Source organism: Leptopilina heterotoma, unplaced genomic scaffold (assembly GCF_015476425.1).
Source record: "Leptopilina heterotoma isolate Lh14 unplaced genomic scaffold, ASM1547642v1 Lhet_52, whole genome shotgun sequence".
In the NCBI taxonomy this organism is placed as follows: Eukaryota; Metazoa; Arthropoda; class Insecta; order Hymenoptera; family Figitidae; genus Leptopilina; species Leptopilina heterotoma.
The window spans coordinates 4,601,377-4,615,846 of record NW_025111114.1 but is presented as its reverse complement, the minus strand read 5'-3'; the positions used below and the strand labels follow the sequence as shown (position 1 = coordinate 4,615,846).

The 14,470-nt window shown below is 23.5% G+C and overlaps 1 protein-coding gene across 10 annotated transcripts in view; it reads left to right on the top strand.

Annotated features, from left to right (window-relative positions):
* Window positions 1–13,487, top strand: part of LOC122508051 (protein PRRC2C-like) — a 45,817-nt gene extending 32,330 nt beyond the window's left edge. For 6 of the 10 annotated variants that reach the window (XM_043621132.1, XM_043621126.1, XM_043621129.1 and 3 more), the window contains 4 exons: window positions 2,305–3,265; window positions 6,056–6,195; window positions 6,782–7,052; window positions 10,113–13,487. In XM_043621132.1, coding sequence (XP_043477067.1) covers window positions 2,305–3,265; window positions 6,056–6,195; window positions 6,782–7,052; window positions 10,113–10,264 — 1,524 coding nt within the window. In that variant the 3' untranslated portion in view covers window positions 10,265–13,487. Of the gene's footprint in view, window positions 1–2,304; window positions 3,266–6,055; window positions 6,196–6,781; window positions 7,053–9,988; window positions 10,030–10,112 lie in introns of all 10 variants that reach the window. The other 4 variants (XM_043621133.1, XM_043621131.1, XM_043621130.1 and 1 more) reach the window with 4 other exon arrangements.
* The last annotated feature ends 983 nt before the right edge of the window (window positions 13,488–14,470 follow it).

Sequence of the window (14,470 nt, the reverse complement as noted above, 5' to 3'; positions counted from 1 at the left end):
TTTAGCAAGATTTCAATTATTTTCATAAATAACAACATTTTTAAAAGGATTTCAATTATTTTCAAAATTTTTAATAAAATTCTTCCTAAAAATTCAATTATCTTCCTAAAAAGAAAAATTATTTTGAAGATTTCAATTATTTTCTTAAATAATAAAAATCTTCTGAAAATTTCAATTATTTTCAAAAAAATTTTTAAAATTCTTAAAAATTCAATTATCTTCAGAAAAAATAAATTTCTTTTGAAGATTTCAATTATTTTTTATTTAAATAATAAAATTCTTCCGAGGATTTCAATTTCAAAAATTTTAATAAAATTCTTCGCAAGAATTCAATTATCTTCATAAAAAGAAAAATTCTTTTGAAGATTTCAATTATTTTCTTATATAATAAAATTCTTCCGAGGATTTCAATTATTTTCAAAAATTTAAATAAAATTCTTCTTAAAAATTCAATTATCTTCATAAAAAATAAAATTCTTTGGAATATTTCAGTTATTTTTGATAATAAAAAAATTCTTCGGAGGATTTCAATTATTTTCAACAACTTGAAACAACTTGAAACATATTCTTGTCAAGAAATCCTTTCAAAGTAAAATTAATAGCAAAAATTAAATTACTTTTTATAATTATAATAAAATTCTCCTGAGGAATTCAATTATTTTCAATACAATTTTAATAAACTTCAAAAATCAAGGATTTCATTATATATAATTATTAACAGTCACGATTATTTTAAAAAAGTTGAAAAAATTCTTTGTTTAATTCAATTATTTTCAAAAATTTCAATATTTAATTTCAATTATCAAGAAACAGGATTATTTTAAAAACTTTGAAAGAAATTGTTCATAAAAATTCAATTACTTTCAAAATGTGCAATTAACATTATTTTAAAAAACTCCTTTATTTAAAAAAAATTTCAAAGAAATTCTTCAAAAGAATTTAATCAGAATTATTAAAAATTTTAATATAATTCAATGCTTTTTAACAGATTAATTTTAAAATTGAAAATATTTGAGAAGAAAAATTATTAAAAACGTTTAGAAAACAAAAAAGCAAAGAACCACAAACTGCGAACAGATTAGCGGAATTTTTGAATTATTTTATGTAAATTGAAAATTTAAAAGAATTCACTTATTAACTATGTCAAATTATTTTCAAAAATTTTAGTAAAATTCTTTGCAAGAATTCAATTATTTTTATAAATAATAACATTCTTTGTAAGAATTTAATTATTTTTAAATAAAATTTTAATAACATTTCACGAACGAATACAATTATTTTCTAAAAATTTCAATCAAATTCATCGCAAGAATTTAATTATTTTCGTAAATTGTAATAAAATTCTTCGGAAAAATTCAATTATTTTCCAAATTTTCAATTGGAATTCTTCAAAAATTCAATTATATTTCAAAATAGTTTTTAAAAGTAAACAAATAAAATTTATTAAAATATAATTTCGATAAAATTAGACAAAATTTTCAATTGTTTCAATTTAAAATTATTTTCAGAAATACAATTATTTTTTAAAAAAATTATTACATTTAAGGAACAATTTTTTGGAATTTCTGATTTAAATTATTCAACAGTTAAATACTTTTTGTTATACAAAAATTTTAAAACTTATTAATCATTTTTCCACATAAATTAAAATTTTAAATAATTTCAATGAAAAACCTCATGAAATTTAATTATTTCTAAAACAACTGTAATTCAACTGTAATTCCTCCAAAATTCAATTATTTTTTGAGAATTTTTGAATAAAATTATTGAAAAACTTGAAGAATTTTTAAAGAAAAATAATGTAATTAATAATTTATTAAAATAAAAATTTGAATATTTTTATACTTTTGCTTCCAAAAGGCTGAAATTAGAATAAAAATATATAGTTAATAAAAAATTTTTTTAACTTGAGATAATTAAAAATTCATTTTGCACGGAGAGAAAATATATTTTGTAAAAGTATTTTACTATTTGGGAAAAAGTACAACAAACCGAAATTTGGACATAGAAAATACTAAACAGTGAAAGAAATAATATGAAATTTAGTAAAGCTATATTAAAATTCTTGATATTTGATATAATTATACTAAATTTCATATTATTCCTATTACTGTTTAGTATTCTTTATATAAAAATTTCGTTTTGTCGCATTTTGTTTTCCTAAATTGTGAAATACTTTTACAAAATTTAATATAATTTTCTTTCCGTGTGATTCCGTGATTTCCGTGTTAGATTAAATTTTAAATAATATTATTGATTATCGAATGAAGAAGGTATCTAAATATTGCAATTTTTGTTTCGCAGGAATTTCCCCAATATCCTGGTTCGCAAGCGGCTCAATATGGCAGTATGTCTGCAATTCCATCGCCTCCAGCGATGCTCTATAATACCGGATCGGGACAACTTCCAGCGCAAGCTGGTGGTCTTTACGGTGCATTCCAATTAGATCAGAGTCGATCGCCATTTACACAGTACCCTCCATACGCGCCGTCCTTGCAAAATTCATTCAATCAACAAAGTGTCTACCTACAGCAAGCGCCACCACACGCACCAAATGCCCCAGCACCCGATATGTATCAGAGTAATCTCTCTCAATATCGTATCACAGCAGCGGCAGCGCCTCCCTTTGGACAAAATCAACAATTGAGCAATAATCCAAATACAGTGTTGATAAGTTCATCGTCAAATTCATTGATGTCGGCTAGCGTGAAGCCATCGTCACAACCAATTGGCGCCATTGGAACGAAAGCGCCACACTTTCAAGCGCCATCGGCGCCACAACCGAACCAATTGGCTTACATTCCATACGATCCAAATCAAGTGCTGGGTGTGAGTGGCAGTTACATGGGAAATTCACAGCTCGTTCAAAGGCCAGGACCCAATGTTCAACCGTCGGCGAATAGTTATTACAGTGCAACGTCCGCCGATGTATTTCCAGGTTCGCAAACTGGATTCTATCAACCTGGCGGCGCAGCTCAACAAACGGGAACACATTACGGCCTACAGGGTTTCAGTCAGCATAGTCAGAGTTTAGCGACTGGGAATGCGGCTCCCGTTGGTCTACAGAATTTTGGCTCACAATTTTTGTCGAGCTCGGGACTTCAATTGGCGGCGCAAGGCTATAGAAATCCCACTGGTGGACTGCCGGGACCAGCCAATGCGGCAGCGACATTTCTCAGTAAGCATCAACAACAGGAACAACCGAGGCAATTGAAAAGTCCATCTGGCAATCAACAGGATGTACTCACTTCTGTTTTTGGATCAAGTAAGTTATTCACTGGCAAATAAATTTAATTGATAAACTTATTACATATTTTTCAATTTGTTTTTAACAATCAAACAAATTGAGTCTAAAGAAATTTTTGTTTTTAACTATAAAACAAATTGACTCTAAAAAATATTTGATTTTAACTATAAAACAAATTAAGTCTAAAAAAATATTTTTTTTAACTACATAAAACAAATTTACTCTAAAAAAAATATTTTTTAGCTAGATAAAACAAATTGACTCTAAAAAATATTTGTTTTTAACTATAAAACAAATTGACTCTAAAAAATATTTGTTTTTAACTATAAAACAAATTGACTCTGAAAAATATTTGATTTTAACTGTAAAACAAATTGACTCTAAAAAAATATTTGATTTTAACTATAAAACATTAAAAAACTATAAAACAATTTTCTAAATAAAGTCAATTATTTAAACAAAATTTTAATAAAAACTTTCCATGAATTCAATTAATTACTAATTTTTTATAAATTTCTTCGCACCAATTCGACTATTTTTCATTTTTTAATTAAGTTTCTTCAAAGAATTCAAGTATATTCAGAGAATTAAAAAAAAAAAGTTCTGAGAAATTCAATTAATTAGTCAAATTTAAATAAAATTCTTTTAAAAAAATCTATTATTTAAAAAAATTTTGACAAAATCCTTTACAGGATTTAGTTAATAAAATTGCAATTTTAATTAAATTTTCATGTATAATTCAATTATTTTTAATACAATTCTTCTTTAGAATTCAATTATTTTCACAAATAATACATTTTTTATGGGATTTGAATTATTTAAAAAAATTTGAAGAAATTTCTTCGCAAAAAATCAACTATTTTCATAAATAATACCATTTTTCTCGAGAATTTAAATTATTTAAAAAAATTTTAATGAAATACTTTATAAATTTGAAAAATTATAATAAAATTGATCATAGAATACAATTGAGGCCTTGGATCCAATAACTCGCCCGACGCTCGGAGGAACGCGCAACTGCCAGTCAGTGAGCAGTGAGCGCCTCTGGGCCACTCACTGCTACCCGACTGGTATTAGCGCGTTCCTCCGAGCGTCGGGCGAGTTATTGGATCCAAGGCCTCAATTATTGTCAAAAATGTTTGTAAAAATCTTCGAAGCAATTCAATTATTTAAGAAATTTTAATAAAATTCTTCCCGAGAATTCAGTTCTTTTCAAAAATATTTAATAAAATTCTTCGTCAGATTTCAATTATTTTCAATTTTTTAATGAAATTTCTTGATAGAATTTAATTATTTTCCAAAAGTTTTAAAAAATTCTGAGAAATTTAATTATTTAAAAAAATTTGAATAAAATTCTTTACAAGAAATTAATTATTTTCATAAATAATAATATTTTTACGGAATTCAATTATTTTTACAAATAAAATTCTTCACAGAAATTCAATTCTTTAAAAAAAATTGTAATAAAATTCGTTGCAAGAATTCTAATATTTCAAAGTTAAACGAATTTAAAAAAAGTTGGGTTTACAATTTTTATAAATAGATGAACTTTTCAAAAGATTTAAATTTTAAATTTTAGAAAATTTCAATTTTCAATGAATTTACATTAGAAATTTAGGAACTAAGATTTTTGAAAAATTATAATAACTCAAATTCTTCTGAAGTTAGTTAAATTTTTTAAAATATGAATTAATTATTAAATGTAATGGATTTTATAGAAGAATTTTAGTTAAAGAAAAGCAAAAAAAGAATTGAATTTTGGAGAAGTTAGAAATTATTGCAGAACCAATATTCATCAAAAGAATTCAATTATTTTCAAAAGTATTCAAACTCTTTGAGGAAAATTTAATTATTTTCAAAAATTTACCAAAAAAGTTCAATTACTTCAAAAAATTTTTTTATAAAATTCTACGCAAACATTTAATTGATTTTTATAAATAATAAAAATTTCACAGGAATTCAATTATTTAAAATAGAATTTGATTACAATTTTTCGAAAAAAATTAATTATTTAAAAAACTTTATAGAAAACTCTTCGCAAGATTTCAATTATTTTTACAAATAGTAAAATTTTTCACTTGAATTAAATTATTTATAAAATTTTAATAAAATTCTTCACAAGAATTAAAAATATTTTCACAAATAATAAAATATTTTCACTGAAGTTCAATTATTTGTAAAATGTAAAAAATTCTTTTCATTAAATCAATTGTTGTCATGAATAAAAAAATTCTTTTTATAGGAATTCAATAATTTTTTTTAAATAAGAAAACTCATCGCAGAATTTCAATTATTTTTAATACAATTTAAATCGAATTCTTTGAAAAATGTAATTATTTTATAAAATTTTATTAAAATTCGTTGAAAGAATTCAATTATTATTTAAAAGATTTGTTAATAAAATTCTTTATGAGAATTGAGAAACATTCAATTATTCAATAAATTATTTATTTTTGTATTTTAAATAATTGAATTCTCGTAGAATTTTCTAATAAAATTGTTATTGATGTTTTCGAATAACTTTGCAATTGAAGAAATTCGTAAATAAATTTATAATAATAGAAATTTACTAATAAATTAGTAAATAATAGAACAACTTTTTTGAGTATCTAATAATTTTTAGAGTGAATCAGAATATTTTTTTAGGATCAGGGAAATATTCAATAATTTTGTCTGGAAATCGGAAAGAGAAAATTAAATTTTTTTGTCTTTTTGGTTTGTTTTTTTTGAGCGCCTAGTCACATTTATTTATTTTAATAGATTATTTTCTGTGAACAATTTAATTTATTATTGATTATTAAATTTTAGCACCACAAATACCATCGCCAAAATCGAGAAAACAACAAACGTCATCACAACAACCACAACCAAGTCCAACGCAACATCATAAATATCAACAATATCAGGGCGTCAGTCAGTCTGCTCTGGTAAGCAGCTACACTAACTATGTATGTACCATTTCAATTAATTCTTCTTCTTCTTCTATTCTCGTTTAATATTTTTTGCTTTTCGTAAGAATAATACACATTTTTCTAAATAATACAAATATTCTTAAAAGAAAATGCTCATTAATGAATTAATTTTACTGCATGGTGATGATCATGATAAATATCAAAATAGGGTTTTTTTGAAATTAAATTAATCATTATTATTTTGATATTACATATTATATTTGTAATATTATATTAGTATCATTTTGATATTATATTATACTCGTCATTCTTTTTTTATTTTTTGGAAAATTAATTTTTTAAAAAACTTTTTTTTGTATTTAAGGCCTCGATTAATATTTAATTAATTAAATTTAGAAATCAGTGAAACGTGTCAGGGAAATACATAATTATTTTTGTATTTTTAATCAACTAAAGTGACTTTTTTTTGCCCCTTAAAGTCGAATCGAGGTCTGATAATTTTAGTATTGCAAATAAAAGTAAAAGTTTTTTTTTCCTTTCGACATTTTTGAAATTTAAAAACAAAAATTTAATTCGTGACATTCTTAAAAAAAACTTGTTTCCTTCGCCTTGTTAAAAAAAGGTTCTACAACAGAATGTTCGTGGAATGGGTATGCCACCGCCGCCTCGTGCAGGACTTCAGTCTTCCCAGCAAAGATATCCTCCTCCAATTCAGAGGCCCGTGGTTCCATTTCCTCCAGGACCTAACAATCCATCGCAACAGCAACAACAAAATTGTATGACCACTCCACAGCAACAACAGCAGCAGCAATCTCAAATTAATCGTCACAGAACGAATATTCATCAACAACAACGCAATATGAAAATGCAACAACAATATTATTCTGGATCAGGTTCGTAGTTTTCTTCAAAAAAAAACTAAAATTTTTGCATTTAGCTGAAATAATAAATATCTTCAATTTTATTTTCTTATTCTTGGTTAACAAGAAGTATTTGAATTTATTTCGGTCATTTTGCTTCAAATCGTTCTGTCTTTATATTTTTATAAATTTCTCACAAGTTTTTAAAGAAATCAAATTATTCTGTATTCAAAATCGTTCTTTTTATTTTTCATCAATTTCTCTAAATTTTTTTAAAAGAAATTCCAATTTTAAATCTTAGATCAAAAGGTTTCAATTTTAAATTTGAGAAAATTTCAACTTTTAATAATTATAAATTTTAACAACTGAGATTACAGAAATTTAAATATTTTCAAAAGTGATCATCTTCTTCGGATAAATTAAATTATGTTCAAAAATTTTTTTAAATTTCTCGTCAAAATTTCAATTATTTTTATAAATAATAAAATTCTTCTCCGAAATTCAATTATTTTCAAAAAAAAATTTAATAAAATTCTTGTTAAAATTTCAATTATTTTCAAAAATTTTCCTTATTTCAATTATTTTTAATATACAATTTTTTTGAATAAAATTTTCCAAAAGAATCCAATTATTTAAACGAAATTTTAATAAAAATTTCCAGGAATTCAATTATTTCCCAATTTTTTAAAAATTTCTTCAAACCAATTCAATTATTTTTAATTTTTGAATGAAGTTTCTCGAAAGAATTCAAATATATTGAGAGAATTGAAAAAAATAGTTCTGAGAAATTCAATTATGTATTTCGAAAAATTTCAATTTAATTCTTTTAAAAATTCTATTATTTAAAAAAATTTTGACAAAATTCTTTACAAGATTTAGTTAATAAATTAGCAATTTTAATAAAATTTTCCTAATTTCAATACAATCCTTCTTAAGAATTCAATTATTTTCACAAATAATACATTTTTTTTTATGGGAATTCAACTATTTAAAATAATTTGAATAAAATTCTTCCCAAGAAATCAATTTTTTTCATAAATAGTAAAATTTTTCTCGAGCATTTAATTATTTAAACAAATTTTTATAAATTGCTTTATAAATTTGAAAAATTATAATAAAATTGATCATAGAATACAAATTTTCGTAAAAAAAACATTCTTCGAAGAAATTCAATTATTATTTAAGAAATTTTAATAAAATTCTTTCCAAAATTCAATTCTTTAAAAAAAAATTTTTAATAAAATTCGTTGCAAGAATTGAATTATTTTTATCAATAACAAAACTTATCACAGAATTTCAATTATTTTTTATTCAATTTTAAGTAAAATGATAGAAAATTGCATTTATTCTTAAAATTTTTTCGAAAGTCGTGGAAAGAATTCAATTGTTTTTAGAAATTTTGATAAAATTCTTCTTAAAAATTTAATTATAAGAAATATTCAATTATTTATTTTTGAATTTACATAAATTTAATTCTCGAAAAATAAAATTAAATCTGGATGTCCACATGTCAATAAAGTCAGGGAAACGTCAGTAAAACAAAATTTTTGTCAGTAAAGTCAGGGAAATGTCAGGAAAAAAAATTTTTTGTCTGGAAAATTTAGAAAATTGAAATTTTTTTCAACTTATTTTAAAAAATTGCGACTTTTTCGACTTTTCTTCCAAATAATGCAACAAAATATCATATTTTTTCAATATTAAAAGTAACTCGTTTCGATTTTTATAGTGCGAAAAATAACTATAAACAAATCTTTCAAAAATTATTTTTGAATTATTTTTCTATTTAAATTTTCGAAGTATACAATTTAAATGATTTTGAATAATTGAAATTTTGTAAAATTTAATTGAAAATAATTAATTTTTTTCAAGTATTTTGTTAGTAGTTTTGAAAATCAACTTTTGAAGAATTTTAATTCCAAATTTTCAAAATAATTAAATTATCAAAAATTTTAATGAAAAATCTTTAAATTTAAAAATAAAAATTAATGAAAATTAGCTTCTATTTTTTTAAATTCAATATTTTTTCAGTATTGTTAATTATATATTTCCGAAAATTCAAATACATACAAAAATAATTACATTCTTGAATTATTTTCAACATTTTGGAGAAAAAAATTATGTTCAAAATATTTTATTAAAATTCATCAAGAAATTAATTATTTTTTTTAAATAATACAAAAAAACTCTTCTAAGAAATTCAATTATTTTCGAAAAATTACATTAAAATATTTTTAAAAAATACCTAATAATTATTATAAAAAATTAAATTTTCTTATTTAAATACTTTCATTCTCGAAGAACTTTCGGAAAATTATTTAAAATAATTGATTTAGAGATGATGTTTAGTTGAAAATTATAGAAAATAATTGAATTCAAGAAGTTGTAATTTTTATAAATTATTAAATTTCATAAATTTTACTCATTTTCCGTAAACTTTCATATTTTCCTGGAAAATAATTTTAATGTTAGTAAATTGTCAGGGGAATTGATAAACTGAAACTTGTGACCACCCTGCTAATTTTTTTAAAGAAATTCCAATTTTAAATCTTAGATTTCAAATTCTTTTAATTTTCCAAAATCTTTCTGAATTTTTTTTAAAGAAAATTGAATTCAAATTCACCTTGTATTTCTAACTAACTAGAACTAACTGTTCTAAAGAACAGTTGTTCTTTATATTTTTCTAAATTTTAGAAAACGTAATTATAAATAATTTTTTATAGAACAAAATTTACTCTGTCTTCTTCCGAGATCGTATTTTGTAGACGGAACGATTTGAAATGACCCCACAATTAATATTTTGGATTTTGAATACCAAAAAGAATCTCAAAGTAAAAATGCTTTTCAAATTAAAAAAGAAGCAATACTTTAATTTTAAAAAAAATTTTTTTAATCTTAACTTTTCCAATTATATTTTTTGTACCAATAACTTCAAATCCATAGAATAATTTTCTAAAAATGCATTTTTATAGTTTGAGTTTATATCCGGTATTGAAGATCTTTAAAAACAAAAGTAAGTTTTTTTTTTCAAAAATTAAAAACTGATATAATTAATTTAAAAATTTCAAATATATTAAATCATATAAAATCTTGTAGGCAACGTAAAAATGGATTCCAGTGATAAAGTTGACTCTCATAATGATAAAATTGCCGAGAACAATACAGGAAATCAATCTGGAAACAATAAGTCAAATATAAATCAACAAGACAGCGAAAACAAGGAGGAAGTAAACCAGCAAAATGAATAATCAACTTATTAAAAAAAAAAAGGAGATTACAGAGGAAAGATTTTCTTATTGCTCTCTCTCTCTCTCTCTCTCTCTCTTTCTCTCAACAGATGAATGGCTTTCTTGTTTACTACAAAAAATGATAAAAAAGCAAAAAAACTAAAAAAAAAAACAACGTTTCTGCTTATCTCTGACTATTCGTTGCAAGACTTTGTGTCGTGCTTCGATTTATCTTCTATTTTTCTCCAAAGGAAAAAAAAATCTAAACAAAAGCCATTAGACAAGTGGCGCAACACACGAACACTAAGGGAAAATAGTTTTTGTTTTTAATTTTCTTTTTTCGTAGAAAAAATTCGGTGTAATTTCCGAATTCTTCTTCTTAAAAGTGACAAATCTTGAGATTTACAAAAGATTTTTGGGCCGTTTATATATATAAAAAAAAAGTGCAAGTTTACACTCATATTGTCGTCGTTTTTTTTGTGCACTTAAGTGCCGAGAAGTAAATGTAATTTTTTTTTTTCTTTGTTTTTGTCGAAAAAAAAATGTGAACTATTGTTAATTATACAATAATTGGTGAGAAAGTGAAGAAATAAAGTAGGTGTTTTATAAGACGCCAACAAATCTTTTTACGCACCGTCATTATAAAAAGTGAATAAATAAAAAAAAATAAAAAAAAAACAAACGGAAAGACTGTCATCCGTGCCTCCGAGTGCGGTGGAAGAGATAATACAATTTTTTTTTTATTTAAAAAAAAATCCTTCAAGAAGCTACGCCCCCAAAGGATTTTTGGAATTTTTCGTCTTTTTATTGATTGAAAAAAAAAACATGGTAAAGTCTCATTTTTAGTATCATTTTTTCGACTTTGCTAAAATATTTCACGCTCATTGTATCAATAGCTCGTATCGCAGAGCGAAAGGAGACTAAACTTAGCAATAAAAATAAAACGAAAAAAAAAATATAACTTATAAAGGAATAATTATCTACTGCCATTGGAGGAAATTCCCTCGAGAGGATGATAATGATGATGATGATGATGATGATGATGATGATGAAAAAAAAACAAAACCCAGAGAAATTTTCTTCAAAAAAAACTCGGACGTGTCTTTTTTGTAAACTTTGTATTTCAAAAAACAAAAAATAATAAGAAAATGAGATCAGAGGTTCAGAGGTTGTAAAGAGAGGAAAAAAAAGAAAGAAAGAAAAAAGAAACCCGTTGACGGGCTGCTGCACAAAAGGCATATGAGACGTTTTTTTTTTTAGAAACAAATATGTGTATGTTTTTTTTTGGAAAAATGGATAATTCTTAGAAATTAGTGAAAGATATTTCTTTCCGATATTTGCTATTATAATTTTTTTTCTTAATTTTATTATATATGTTTGCACGTGTACACTGAAGGTAAAATTGAATGAAAGTAAAGAGGAAAAAAAAAGTAGAGGAAAAATTGAGTATGTAAGATTCTTTAAACGTATAATTATTAAAGGTATAAAAGAATGAAAAGAGAAATGTTCGATCGTGTTCTACTGCTTCGATGCGGTATTTTTAAATTGTGTCTAAGGCACAAGGGCAGCGGTACTCGGGTCTGTCGATTCGATCAATAAATAAAAGAAATGAGAATCGTCAAACTAAAAAAAAAATAAAAATCCTCATTCTTCTTTTTGGCAAGATCGATATTATTGCGATTGACAATGCGTGATATAAGACCTGTAAATATTGTTTTATTTGAAAGACTGAATTTTGTGTGGCCGTCGTTGTAACAATTCCAAGGTACTTTTTTTTTATTTATTATTTTTTTTTTTTTTTTAAATAATTTTATTATTTCGTTGAGTCAAGCGTGGCGGTTCCGAGCGATAGGACAGACCCGCGGATCTAACCCAAAGTGCCTGTATTTTTATCTGTATTGTAGTTAGTAACGTGACAACAGTAACTTATACACTTACCTGCTACATTATAATAAATAAAGGGAAACATAACGTTACTTTCTTGTAATACTGAACAAATTTACCCAAAAATGAAAAAATATTGGATGCAGCAGGACTGAAAAAAATTTTTTGTCACAATGACGAACATAGTATAAGCTTCAAAAAAAAATTTCAATTCATATAAATGAAGCTCTTATCATCGCATCTTTTTTTAAAAACAAAAAATAATTAAAAACCCTATTCTTAAAAAATTGACTCTGCGCAAGAAGCTCCGTCTTTTCATTCTGCAAAAAAAGTATTATATGCCTTGTCAAAGATTATAGAAAGCGACTGTTGTTACTTATGTCAGTATATTCAATTTTTACGTTTTATTCAGTTATACGTTGTACAGAATAAAAAAAAAATACTCATTGAGTGAATACTACTTCGTTCTGTGAATTTTTTTTTTTTGCAATAATCGTTTTAATCAGTATGAGGAAGAAAAAAAAAACCTATTTATTTAGATAAAAAAGAATGTAATAAATTTAAACTCTTGTTTTTTTGTCTACAAAAATTTTATTTAAGAAACTCTATTATATTGTAAACAGAAGATATTTCCTAAATATTGCACATTTGGGAATTTTCCAATAAACTTGATTATAGAAAGATTTTTTTCTTTTCAAAAAATTTCGTTTTTTTTAATCCGAAAATAAGATTAGATGACGTAATTAAAAAATAAGGTGCAATACTTACATTTGTAACAGCATATCGATTTGCTTTCTTAAAGGGATGGTGAGAAGTATTTTCAATTTTTACCAAGCCCTGACGAAAAGAAAAGAAAAAAAAAACTCCGTAAATAAATTGTACATACTAAAATCACAATGTTGATAATACACGAGAAGTCATCGAAATTGTTATTAATTATGTAGAAAAAAGAAAATTATGTTCATTGAAACGTAATATTTCCTTTTTTTCCGTTTTTTTTTACATTTGTCCCTTAATTATTATTTTTTTTTCATTATATTCTTCCTTCTAAAAATGAAAAGTAAAAATTAGACATATTGTTCTTCAACGAGGCGATAAAACAAAAAAAAAAGGTCACTAGTATAATAATTATGGGTTATTAGGAAATTGTAACTCCAACCGCCAGTAGCTATATACACGTGGAATCTTGTAATTCTTAAGCTCAAGATTTAAAAAAAAAAAAAAAAGTAAGAGATTGCGCCAATTGTACCGTCGACACGTGATCTGATTTAACAATCTAAATCTTATGACATAAAACTATGAGACAATTTCACAACTCACATAAAAAAAAATAAATAAAAACATTACGCTTGTGGTGTAATTATTGTCTTTAGCTGCAATTGTAAATTAAAGAGTTGCAGTCGGAAACGAGTGACTCTTAACGTGAGTGCTTGGTTTTGATTACAACTTAATCTTGAAAAAAAGTCTCTCTTTTATCTGAACATCCCTCCTTAAATTATTTTGAGTTTATGACAAGTTTTTTTATTTATTTACGTTCATCCCCGTGGCTTTAAAAAATTTTTAAAAAGAAACCTAACTTTAATTTTTATTTCATTATAATTTTTGAAATTCTTTATAAATTTCTTCGCAATATTTCAATTATTTTCGTAAATAATCAAATTTTTTGCAGAGATTCAATTATTTTCAACAAAAAAAAAACTAGGTTTTCGATTATTTTCATAAATAATAAAAAAAAACTCATCGTAGAATTTCAATTATTTTTAATACAATTTTAATAAAATTTCTCAAAATGGAATTTTTAAAAATTTTCAAAAAATATGTAATTCATCAAAAAAATTCAATTATTTTAAAAAGACTTCAAATTTATTTATTAGAATTAAAGTATTATTGTCAATGCATTTTTAATTAAATTTCTTGAAAGAATTAAATTATTTTCAAAAAATTGAATGAAATTCTGATTTAACAATTCAATTCTTTTTTCAAAATAATTTTAATAAAATTCTCTGTAGAAATTTAATTAATTTCAATAATTTGTCAAAATTCAATTATTTTCAATATCTACCATTTTAATAAAATTTCACAAAAGAATTGAATTATTTTAAAAAGAAATATTAAAATTCGTGTCAAGAATTCAATTATTTTCAAAAAGTAATAAAATTCTCCACAGAAATTCAATTATGGTGGAAAGTTTTAAAAAGAATTCTCTTCAAAATTTCAATTATCTTTATAAATAATAAAATAAAATTTTTCTTCAAAATTCAATTATTTTAAAAAATTTTAATAAAATTTTTGGCAAAATTTCAATTATTTCTCAAAAATTTTTTTCAATTCAATCAAATTTGT